The sequence below is a fragment of the Tiliqua scincoides genome, chromosome 5 (genome assembly GCF_035046505.1).
Source record: "Tiliqua scincoides isolate rTilSci1 chromosome 5, rTilSci1.hap2, whole genome shotgun sequence".
NCBI classification, from domain to species: domain Eukaryota; kingdom Metazoa; phylum Chordata; class Lepidosauria; order Squamata; family Scincidae; genus Tiliqua; species Tiliqua scincoides.
Window position 1 is genome coordinate 66,002,386 of NC_089825.1, and position 12,733 is coordinate 66,015,118.

A 12,733-nucleotide genomic window follows, 5' to 3' on the forward strand; every position below is an offset into this window, starting at 1 on the left:
ATGATGAAACACTCAAGGTGTTTTTATATGGTTGTATTTTGTTTTGTGTGCTAATTGATGAAAAAAAGTAGTGTATAATTTTACAGGAAAATATATTTAAAATGTTGGACTACTTAAAATATACTTTAAATGCTGGACTACTGCAGTGCACTGTATGTGGGGCTACCTGCTAAAACAGTTCAGAAACTGCAGTTAGTACAGAATGTGGCAGCTCAAATGGTTATGGGGACCAGACATTTTGACTTGGCTTCAGCAGCTACACTGGCAGCCCATACGCTACTGGTCACAATTCAAGGTGCTCGTTCTAACCTTTAAGACCCTCTGTGATCTGGGTCCAGGCTACCTGAAAGACCGCTTCTGTCCATTCTAGTCTGCTCTCTCAGGTCAGCTGAAGGCGCTTTTCTACAAGTGATGCCTTTGTACCAAGTGAGAGGGGTGACAGCTCTGGGGCAAGCCTTCTCTGTGGTGGCACCACAACTATGGAATGCTCTCCCAGGGGAACTGAGAACAACTCCCTCTCCATGGCTTTTTGGCGAAGGCTCAAAACATACCTGTCAGGCATCTGATTGCTTTGTGAATTTTTGCCCTCTGTGTCTCCGATATAATGTGGTGACTTGACTGCCTCCCTGGACCCATCAGTTACCCATTAGTTCAATGAGTTCTTTTTTTCTTTTTCCCTTAATTTTTTTTTTTGCTCTGTTTTGATATTGTTTTTCACCATGCAATGTTAAAATTACGGCACAATCCTAAATCCCAGTTTATTTGATGGGACTTACTCCCAGGAAAGTATGTTTAGGATTGCAGCCTAAGAGGCTTGTGCTATATATGGGCAGGAGGTCTGGTCTAGAGGGTAGAGCCTCCATTTGCCTGAAGATAACATCCACAAGCTGAAGCCGAGCTATTCCATCTGCTCTGAGTGTGGGAGGATGGAGGCCAGGATGTGAAACCAGATCAGAGTGAAACATCTGGACTGTTGTGGTTCTTGAAAGATAGAACCTTCTTTCAATTGTAAAAATCCCTACGGGGGTTTAATCAGCCTGCCTATGTAAACCGCCTTGAATAAAGTCTTGAATAAAGACCAAGAAAGGCGGTATATAAATACCTGTATTTTTTATTAATTATTATTATTATTATTATTGTTATTATTATTATATCCAGCACAAGAAAGGGGCCCAAAGTGGCTCAGCCAGAGGTAAGGGGAAACTTTCCCCTTTACCTCTGGGTAATGAACACTGGCCCCATGAGTTTCCTTGAACTTGCACCATCTCCTGAGGTGGTACAAGCTGCTCCGAGCTCCCTGGGAATGGGGGAATGGCGCCAGCCCAGTTTACTCCCGAGGAGGTGCAAACGTGCCTTATGGCATATTTGCAACCCTCCTGTACTGGCGCAAGGGACTTGTGCCAGACCAACCCATTTTCTGGATTGCGTCCTTAATGTTTCAATGCCTTGTTTGATGTTTTTTACTTGTTGTGATACTTTGTACTTGATTATATAGCTTTGTAAGCCACCTTGGGCATTTGCTTCGGCATGGGAAAGGTGGGGCATAAATTTCTTAAACAAACAAATAAATGCACAAATGGGCTGCGCTGGAATGGTATTTTTTTCTGAAACTTGTCAGATTCAAGAAGCACTGAGTTGGAGTTTCTCAAGCCATGACTAGGACTGTATCAGCCTTCAGTCTTGCCTCCTATTATCTTTGGATCAGATGGAAAAATTCTGGGTGTCCAGCTGCATTGAGAGTGTTCCTTTTAATTGGGTCTCTATGTGTACTTTTTGGGAACAATATGCATCAGAAATTGACTGTGTGTGTCCCTGTGGTTTTTTGTGCATTAAATAAAAATTACTGGGTTTCAACCTGAAGAGAAAGCAGTTTAATTGAAGTGTAAATTGCAAATGCTTGCCAATGGCTGGCCATGTGGTTAAATCATTCTTTCCCCTAACAGACACCCCTCTCCCTCCACATGTTCCTGAAATCAATTTAAGCCTGGTCATTTTGTTTTAAGAGCTTGTGAACCACATCTTGGAATTCTCATATCAACGCTTAAGGTCTAAACTGAAACTAAACCAGATGGTCTTGAGTGTTTCAATGTACCTGAAACAGAGGCATTGCAAAATTGCAACACTGGTAGGAAAGATAATTTTTTTTTTCTGTACTGTCCTGGGTGCTGGCATACAGATCCTAATCTTAATCATAGACCATACCAAGAAAATCTAAAAAAAAAAAAATTGTACTGAGCACACAGGCTCAGTTGTTGCAAGATCTTTGCAGAGCATGGCCTCAGAGGGTTGCAGTTGAGGCATTCTTACTTCAGCTTACCTCAGTTTACCTCTTACCTCAGCATTCTTCCCACAGCCCATAATCCATATAAATTATTTATGCACTCTGTGAAGAAGTACCTCCTGTTAGCCCTCCAAAATCTCCCACCAATCAGGTTTGTCCAACCTCCAAATGACACTATTTGTTTACATGTTAATCTAATATGCTGCTTTATCAGCACACCGAGTGATTTATAACAACATAAAAGGGCATTACCATAATCAATAAAAACAAGACAAAAGCAATTTTAAAGTGTTAAATGAACCATTTTAAAAAAGCAATCCATCTAAGCAAATGAAAGTTTTCATAGTCCTTGTGAAATAAAATAAAAAAAAGCATCCACTCAGCTCCAGAGTGGAGCTAACATATGGCCTTGGGGCCATAGCTGAAAGGCCCTGCTTCTAGTGGCAGATGTTTGTCAAACCAGTTGAGAAGCAATCAGAACAACACTGCACGTGATTTTTGAAATGTTACAGAAGATGGGCAGTGCAGTTAGAAGGAAATGATACAGCCAGTAGTATTCAAAGGCTGCTTCACACAACGTACATCACAATAAAGCCTTGAAATTACAGAAGCATGGATTGTTGTGGCAAGATCCCCATCCTCCAAGAGGGAAAGCACCCTGCAGCAGGTGTAATTGATAAAAAGCTATGACAGAGATCCCAGCAACTGGCTCATCCAAGAGTAAGGCAACATCCAAGATGCCACTGACCTGTGTCAAACCCGTGTCAATCAAGGAGTAAACAGGAGCTTCCTCATACCAAGTCAGTCCATTGATATATTATGGCATGCCTCTCTAGTGTGTCATACTAAGGCTTGTTGCCTGAGATCATGGAAGTGCAGTTGCCAGGGACTGAACCTGGTAACTCCAAAGTTGCCCATGATTTATGGCCCTTTCCCAGAGTGGCAGTATTTCCCCAAAGCACCAGTGCTAGCCAGCCAGCATTTAAACCAGGAAAACCATACTATGCCAGGAAACCAATACTGACAATTGAAAACCAGTAAATTTCAGATTATGCCAGGTCTGCCATGATTCACTGGGATCCATCCTGGCACCATCTGTGACCTGCCAGGCTATGCTCTAACTTGATCTTTGATCCACCATTTTTGCAGGCTCCACTCCTGATCTGCCAGGTCTTCCTCTAGTTCAGGGGTGCTCAATAGGTGGATCGCGACCTACCAGTAGATCGCGAGGCAAAATGAGTAGATCGCGGAGCCCTGTCTCTCCAAACTGTTAATATGTCAGTTTCGTCTAGTGACTAGACGAAACTGACATATTTAGCTGACACTAAACTGACACTGAAACTGACACTTTAGCTGCTCTTCAGGCATGCAGCAACAAAACTGACGAAACTGACTAGACTCCAGCAGGGGCTCCATACATTAAAGGGGGTGTCTGTCAGACGCTTCCTTCCCCCCTGGTAGATCTCCGGGCCTTGCTGGGTTTCAAAGTAGCTCTCGAGCCAAAAAAGTGTGAGCACCCCTGCTCTAGTTCTTCTTGTCCTGATTTTGTCTGCTTGCTCCAAACTTCAAGCACTATGGGGAGGGTGGGCAAGTACAGGCATGTAACACAGGTCCCTTCTGGCACATGTATTATGACCCCATCTCATACATACAATCTCATGATAGAAAAGTTTTTTCTTTAAATTCTGAAATTACCTTTTCTACATGTTTGAGATTATATTATGCTTCATGCAGGGGGTTTTCTGCTATGACTCAAAACACTATTTTTTGTTTAATACCACATTCAGCCTGAAATATCCTACGCAGCTTACTTGCTCTTTTGTAACTTGATACTCATAGAGGTATGATTCTATCAATGCTTCTTTTATTTCATTCTAATGGACCAACATAGATGCAAACAATTTTGAAACAGTTTGATTAAAGCCTTGTTTTTCCAGCTTTCTTAATGCAATACCATGACTTCTGTTCCCAAAGTCTCCTCCTCTTGCAAGTTTAGTCAATACACAAAAAAAGCTGCTTTGAAAGCCCTTCAGGAAGATAAAAAGGAGTATAAATGCAGTAAATGAATGAATGAATGAATGAAAAGCTGCCTGATTTTGGCAAAATGGTACGAGCAAGTGTTGTCTCCTGGAGATCAATGTTCCTGATTATAATGGTGCTTGGTTCCACCCACCAGCTGTCCCTCCCTTTTGCCTATGTGCAAGGAATTCTGGGACTGGCAGGTCCTGAAAGAGCACATCACATAGGCAAGCACAGTTCTCTCAGATGGCTAAGTCTAGTTTAATTGCTGCACTAGGACATCCTTGATGTTCTAGAGCAGGGGTACCCAACCTTTTTTCACTTGCGTACCCCTTGGCAGCTCATTTCCATAAATTGTACCCCGCATATTAGCTAAATGTTTGTAATAATATTACAGTAAATGCAATTACAATAATTACATTACAATAATTACATTACAATTACAATAATTACAATGCAATTACTGTAAATATTACAGTAAATGCAGTAAATGAATGAATGAATGAATGAAAAGCTGCCTGATTTTGGCAAAATGGTACGAGCAAGTGTTGTCTCCTGGAGATCAATGTTCCTGATTATAATGGTGCTTGGTTCCACCCACCAGCTGTCCCTCCCTTTTGCCTATGTGCAAGGAATTCTGGGACTGGCAGGTCCTGAAAGAGCACATCACATAGGCAAGCACAGTTCTCTCAGATGGCTAAGTCTAGTTTAATTGCTGCACTAGGACATCCTTGATGTTCTAGAGCAGGGGTACCCAACCTTTTTTCACTTGCGTACCCCTTGGCAGCTCATTTCCATAAATTGTACCCCGCATATTAGCTAAATGTTTGTAATAATATTCATAATATAAGCCCTATATACGGAAACCCATACCTCACGTATTCTTCACAGTATAGTCTCTTTTTACCTGCCTGAAGAACTGAAGACTCTGCCTTTTCACGTTTTTGCACCAGCTGTTTTGCACCAGACGTGTCCCAAAAAATTCTTGGTGGTAGATCACTTTCCACATTATATTTCAGCTTTTTTACTGTGCTGGTTTTCAATCACTATTCAAACATGAATTGATGACAAAAAAAACCATGAACTGATGATAGCTATTGGTGGAGCTTTTGCAGCCAACTAGTTACCTTCTTTTCTGCCTTGCTGGTCCTGCAAGGCATCCTGGAACATGACCTGCCTTTTTCCACCATTATTCTATTGTTTTTCAAGTACCCCTAAATGTCCTGTCACGTACCCCTGGGGGTACACATACCTCAGGTTGGGAACCACTGTTCTAGAGAAAGGCTCACTGTTCTGAATGCTGCTTATTGCTTTTGATTAGCTCCAGCAGTTCTCATAAGATCTGGACAATAGGGATACAGACACAGGGAAATAAGTTTCCATAAATATGCTCAAGCATGATCTACAATGTAACTTCACTGTAGGTACCTCCAACACTTTCCAGGTCTTCACTCCAGTCCACCTCATAATAATGTTCTCCACTTGGGCTAGTGAGACTCCTGGAATCTCCAGCTTCTCGTAAAGTGCCCTCTTTTATCCCCCAATGTGTAGAGCTTGGATTATGTCTGGTCCATCCAGTGGCATAGCTAAGGATTGTATAGCCCGGTATGGAACTCAAAATGATGCTCTGGAAGTGATGTCACAACCAGAAGTGATGTCATACCCAAGTTTTTAAAAAAGTGAAAATCGGGGGAAAACCCGCCTCCTCCCCCAGCAGCTCACCACCCACTTGCTCTGCCACCTCCCCCCCCCCAGTCAGTGGCATAGCTAAGGCATGTATCTGCTACCTGGGGTCAAAGAAGATTTTGTAACCCCCCCCCCAAAAAAAAACAATATCACATTTAATTGATTAAGTAAATAAATAAAAAGTATGCCCCTGATTGGTTAGAGACACTGTTTTGGGGTGAAGAGGGATAATTATTCTCCTTCTGCTAAATATAAGAGAACCACTTGAAAAAGTGCCTCTTTTCTGAGTTAGTAGGAGTAACTGTATTAGTGTATTATGATACATGGAAATGAGAGCTGACTCATATTAACACCTTATTGGTTCCATACTGTTTCATAATAACATCTCATTGGCTCTTAGACCAATCAGTCTCATAGGTCAGTTTTGAGTTACGAAAATCCTCTTTTTGTTTCATAAGGCAGTTGTGTTTTCATTTTCTCGTTAATTGGCCATAACTTTTGCTAGAATACAGATATTCCAATGCAGTTTGTTTCATTTCATTTTGCATTAAATTACTTTTCCAATGATACATAACATGATGGTATTATTCATACACACCAAGGTTTTCACAGTTTTGGCAACTAGTGACAAGCTCAGCTTGTTGCCCTCCTGCACCCCCTTAGCTACACCACTGTGTTCATCCACAGTGCAAGTATTTTTGAACTCAAAAGCTGACAACCTGACTCCAAGGTCTCATGCTACAGTGTCACACACTCCTCTGATCTAAAGGTGGGTCTTCTATTTCCATATTTAAAGTGGAAGTGTCAGAGATGGGAGCAAAGGATATGCTCTGTAATTGAGCAGTGACTCCTCCCAGATGTTATGGGAACTCAGAATATACTTTGGTGCATGATGGACTGTGATTCCCCTTGCCTTGAAAGTCTGATTTCTAAAACAGTAGTGTAGGTAATACTTTCAAAGAGGGGGAGCCAAATGGTTTCAATTTGCCTTTCAGCAGAAGCCATATCTAATACCAGATTTGGCTGGATGGAATCAGGCATTCATGCCCGTTGGGCTTATAAGGACATGAAAAGGTTTAAGCTTGACATTTCCTTTCAAACATAATGAAAACCTTTTGTCCCTTCCCCCCTTTCAGTTCCAAATTTTGAACTGGCCCTGTAATTCTTTATTCCTGGTTTTCGTTTTTTTTTTAGTAAATCATTTTGTGTTGTTCAAATTCACTGGGTGACTGACAGAAGAACTTCAAGGGCAAGATTTTCATTGATATGTTTGCTTTATTGACAGAAAACAAAGGCTCCTCGGAAAAAGAGAGTGGGCCACAGGCTCTGTCTCCACACAGCATGTAGAACGTTTTGTGACAAATGGAAGCTGGTTCATATCACCAGATTGTGATTCAGCCCTGGTAGGTTCTCTAATGGCAGCAGCTGTTACCCTGCACATGCCCGATCTTGTCTGATCTTGGAAGCTAAGCAGGGTCAGGCCTGGTTAGTACTTGGATGGGAGACCACCTGGGAATACTGGGTGCTGTAGGCTTATACCATAGTCTTTCGAGACTGAAGGTTGCCAACCAGGTTCTCTAATGCCATTGAGTGAGCGATAGAAAGAGATTGTATAGAACACTTCTGACTATAAGGGCCAGTCTGCTCATTGATCTAGTAGTTAACTATTTGAAATATTTTTATCCTGCCTTTGAGGAGATTTGAAAACCATAAAGTGGAGCCATAACATGGCTCTGGTTATGAGTAGTCGCTTAGATGGCACACTGTGGCGCCTGCCATACTTGCCGCACCCCCCCAGCTATTTGCTCAGCAAATTGCATTGAAGATAAATCTGGGGTACATTGTGGACCACACACTTATGGTTCATGTAATACAACAAGATATATTTAAAAACCTGTGTACCCTGGTAGTATGCGTCCCAGAATTCTCAGCAAACAGAGGTTCTGTGGCAGATATGCAAGGGTTCCTGGTCAGACAAATAAAAGCATCCCCTGAGGATAGAAATTTTGAAAACCACTGCCTTGCACTACATTATGAAAAGTACTGTATAAACATCTGAAATAATGCTGGAGACCACCATCACACAATGTGAAGCTAGGAAACTATCCATAGACAACAAGCACTGACCCAAATCTGCCTCAGAAATGTGTGTCAGCAACTACAAGCATCCTTTTCTCAATAGGAACCTGTGCAAACATCATTGGAATGTAAAATGATGTGTGAGAAAGAGGTGGAAAATCTAATCCTGTTTATCTTGGCTCTTTACTTTGGGGGGGGGGAGTGGAAGCAGGAGAAAAAGAAAGAGGCAGTAGTCAAGACATGTCATAGTACTTGAGCAGGCTTTCAAAGTAGTCAGTTGAAACAATGTTCTGGTTTCCTGGAAAAACAGAAAGCTTTCTATCAATTATGCACAGTAACAGGAGACTTGTACATACATTCACAAATGAATGTCACTATGTAAAAGCAGCTTAAGCACCCGGCCATGTTGTTCAGGCTTGTCAGTCAACAAGGCCAATGCGCCACTTGCTAAGTAGGCTTACTAGCTGGCAATAACAATTCATATATATACACATATGTATGCATGTATGTATGTAGTCATCATCCCATTCATTTTTGTAGTGGTTCTCAAACTGGGTGTGGTGATGCCCCAGCCAGAGAGCTGTGGCCTCTGCACCCTTAAGGAGCAGGAAGGGTGAGAGGTAGCAATGCCATCGTCAGAATCGTGTCTCTTTGGAGGGGTGCAGGGGCTTGCTTCCACTTACCAGAGGTGGGGGCAGGTTCCCAAGGGTGCGGGGAGTCCCGCGCCAGCTTCCGCAGGTTCCCCCAAAACACACAAACTGTCAAAATAACAACCAGGACCCACTTTCGGTTTTGTGACCAAAAACCAGAAGCGGGTTACAATACCTATTTTGAGTGTCTGTGCACTTCGGAGGGCCCTGCAGAGGCTGGTGTGGGGCTCCCCGCACCCCCACAAGCCTGCTGCAGCCTCTGGTAAGTGGAAGCAAGCCCCTGCGTTCCTCAACACCCACGCGATTCTGGAGATTGTGTCACTGCCTCCCCCCCCTCAAAAGAACTAACAGTGGAGCTCAAACTCCCTGAGAATTTGAGAACCGCTGCAATTACCCATTCTTCTCTGTATCAGTGACCCTTGAGATGTGCTGCTTCAGCAGGCCTGACATAAAACATTTTCATGACACTTAAAAAATGTTTTTCTTAAGTAAAAAACAAAACAAAACCCCACAGGTGATCCCGTATTACAGGGCTTTTTTTAAAAAAGCTAATTTTTTTCAATTACTTACTGTGGCTCAAACTCTGTGGCTCAAATACAGCGGGTGCACAGTGTTCATGGTGGATACATTCCAGGACAACACAAGGACACCAATTTCCATGGATACTCAAATACGTGGAAGGGCCTCACAGGACCTCTTGGACACATCCGGAAGCATTTTCTGGTTGTGTCTGAGAAGTGTTTTGAGGCATGTGCGGCCTCCTTGGGCCTCCGAAAGGGTCCTGTGAGGCCCTCCAGCCATGAACTTGGCACCTGCATTGAGTCAACTCTGTGGGTGCCGAACCCATGGATAAGCGGGACCCACTGTAGACATTCCTCCTTCTCTCATACATAGAAAGGAAAGTTTCTTTTCAGATGGGAACCTCGTGTGAAACGTGCATGCATATCGAAAAGCAAATTATCATTTTTCCCCCTGAACAATTGCTTTAGTTATAGCAAATGCACTGCTTTCAATACATCCGAAAATCATACAAATGCTCAAGGCAGTTTACAAACAAAATTTAACCACCATAAATAAATCCAACAAGGGAATAAATGAAAAACTGTAAAGATAAAGCAGCATAGAATGCTAGTCACAAGCATTTTGGGGGCCATTTAAAGTTTTCTAGAAAAGCCAGGTCTTCAAAAAATATCAGAAGATAAGTAGGTTGGGTATAAAACAAACCTCCCAAGGCAGAGTTCCACAACTAGCGGTGATGGCCATCTCCCATGTCACCACTGAGGGGATTTAATATGATCTACAGCTGAATCCTATTCTCTGCTGCAACACAGCAAGCAGCCATGCCAACAGAGATCGCCCTGCATGCTATGAGGGGGAGTGACCAAAAGGTTAACCAGAAGTAAGGAAAGTCTTTACTTACCTCTGCATAGGCCATCTGGCCACCTATTGGTCTTCTCAGACCCACATCAGCTATGGAGCTGGCATAGGTTAGAGGAGAGCCAAAGGGGTGTTCCAAGGTGCAACTTATGCCAGATCCACCCCTTCCTTCAATGACATGCCCTCCAGTTCCTTCCCCTGAAATGCCCTGATCCTCCCCACCAATTTACTGGCACTGGAGAAGCATCCAGCGGAGACTGGCATGCACGCAGATCCACTGGCCGATTCCACCAGCGGCTTTGTCACACGTGACGACAACATGACATTTCTGCCAGCGCTGGGCCTTTTGCATCAGTCAAGCTCAAGACCTGCTGGTGCAGAAGGCTCATTGAACTGGGCTGCTAACCAATTTATTAAATTAATCAAAACTCGTGTGATTATCTGATAGATTGTCAATTGAGTGACAGCCCTAATGTTAATCTTTCCCCTTAAATTGCTCTTCTGAACTTGCCAGGTACTGAATGGGGACCTTTATGTGCCACACTGTTCAGCTGACATGTTGCTGCAACCAGCTACCTGGGCCCAGCATCAAGCAACGTATTCCTCATACATAATGCTTCAAAGCATCACTTGCATAAACATAAGGAATCCTTATTATGCCAGCTGGAATGTTCCTGTTTGCTTGTGGTTTCCTTTCCTTCATACATTTCTTTGCCCAATTCTGCTATACCACAAAAAAGGGTAATCCCGAAACATGCCTCCCTGTGGCTTAATGTGGATTATAAGGGGTATTGTTGAGAGATTTGGCATGTGCCATTTTTGGAGCCTGCCTACTGGAAATATACAGCCTCGGGCCAGGGAATCAAGTGGATCAGGGCTTTCGCACCAAGCCTAGGCACATTTCTCCCTGCTCCACTTTTTTCTGTTTAACACTCAGTCTGAAGAACAGTTCTGGGGAATGCTTGTGTCCTACTCTGCAGTGTTAATTTGGTCCTAAGGAAGGCACATTTCTCCTCTCCTGCTGGTGTCCTATTTCTGCTACCAATTGATTTCAGTGACTGAGCAAATGGCAAGTTGAGCAAATGGATTTGAGCCCATTCTGCACCCTACCCCAAGATGCCTCGCCTTAGGGCAGCTCAATTGTCAGTTTCATTCTGCCAAATGATAGGGACACTTTTACCACATGCCAGGTGCAGAAGTGTGATAAAATAGTATACGGCAGGGGTGTCAAACTCATTTCATACCAAGGGCCGAAACAGCATTCATGGTGCCTGATAAGGGCCGGAAGTGATGTCATTAGGCAGGAAATGATGCCATTAAACAGGTCATAACCAAAAATAAACACTTTTTCTCACTTAGGAACTCATTAGCTGCAAATGAGAGAAGAGAAAATGCACAAATCTTGATCATATTTCAAGATATGGGAGAGCCCAATTTTCATGTAGTACCCTTGTACCCTTACAGCAGGTACCCTTACAGCAGTAATACCTCAGCAGCTGAGAGCCTGAGGGCTGGATAAAAAGCTTCCGCGGGCCGCATCCGGCCCCCGGGCCATATGTTTGACACCCCTGATCTACGGTGTCCGCATAGCAGTGGGCCTTTTTAAAAGTTACATTTAAAATCAAAATGCTTCTGTGCTCTCTCTCTGAGAGAGAGAGAGAGAGAGAGAGAGAGAGAGAGAGAGAGAGTCATGCTCATTCAGACTGCACATTCAGAGTTAGTAGGGCCTGGAGTAATCCAAGTTCTGTGCTTTTTATCTTCCCCTTTCCACCACCTCAATTTCATTCATTTTCTAAGGTTTGGATGGAGGTTGCACATACCTGCATCGCGATCTCCGCCTTGTCTTGCTTCAAGCAATGACGATCCAGGGGAACCGTGCACAATTCATTTCCCAGGCAAGCCACACTCACCCTACAGCCCATTTGTTGCTCTGAACTCCGAGGTGCCTCCTGCCTCAGCTTCATTTAATCTGTTTCCGTGCCTCAGGTCCATCAGCTTCATTTGTCAGTTTCTTGACAGCCATAGACTTGTACTGAGTCCTCCCCCCACACCTTTTTTAAAAAAACATCAACATCAAACCATAATCTTAGAACATGCCTGTACTTGACCATTTGGGTGGCCACCACTTCTGCTGTTTTTAGAACTCTTTCCTACCCTCTGTTTTGTTCTCCAAGCTGTGCATTGACTATACTGTTTTCCCTTCTCTGCGGCCAGGACAGCAAATGAGACTGTGAGTGTCTGAAGCTGTGTCTCCAGATGGGGAAATGGAGCCTTTCCTTTTCGGGTGGGAGGGATTTTGGATCACTGGTAAGGATGAAATAACAAGAAAACTAATAACTTGGAAAAACACTCTTGTTTGGAGGGTGTGATGCTTTTAAAAAGAGGAGGGAGGGCGGGCTCTCCAGCAATCTGTCACTAAGGCAAGCTGATAATGCCAAAGTAAACTGAGAGGAAATAATGGTTATTTAAAATTGACACAGTAAGAATGACTCCAAAAGTAGTTTTTTCAAGAGAGAGGCTGGAAGAATTTCCTGTGTCTTTGTGTAGACTGTCTGCTTGTGTAACTAACTCTTTTATCTTAAAAAAAAAAAATCACTTACTTTTCCTGCATGCAAAATTATACCAAGTATTCATGGAAGGA

General features: G+C 43.1%; 1 protein-coding gene and 1 pseudogene across 2 annotated transcripts in view; one reads left to right on the plus strand and one right to left on the minus strand.

Annotated features, from left to right (window-relative positions):
* TNS3 (tensin 3) overlaps positions 1-12,240 on the minus strand; it is a 291,409-nt gene extending 279,169 nt beyond the window's left edge. For both annotated transcript variants that reach the window (XM_066631418.1, XM_066631417.1), the window contains exon 1: positions 11,913-12,240. In XM_066631418.1, the coding sequence (XP_066487515.1) occupies positions 11,913-12,056 (144 nt within the window). In that variant the 5' untranslated portion in view covers positions 12,057-12,240. The remainder of the gene's footprint in view (positions 1-11,912) is intronic.
* On the plus strand, positions 7,404-7,520 carry LOC136655008 (5S ribosomal RNA; annotated as a pseudogene).
* Positions 12,241-12,733: the final 493 nt, after the last annotated feature.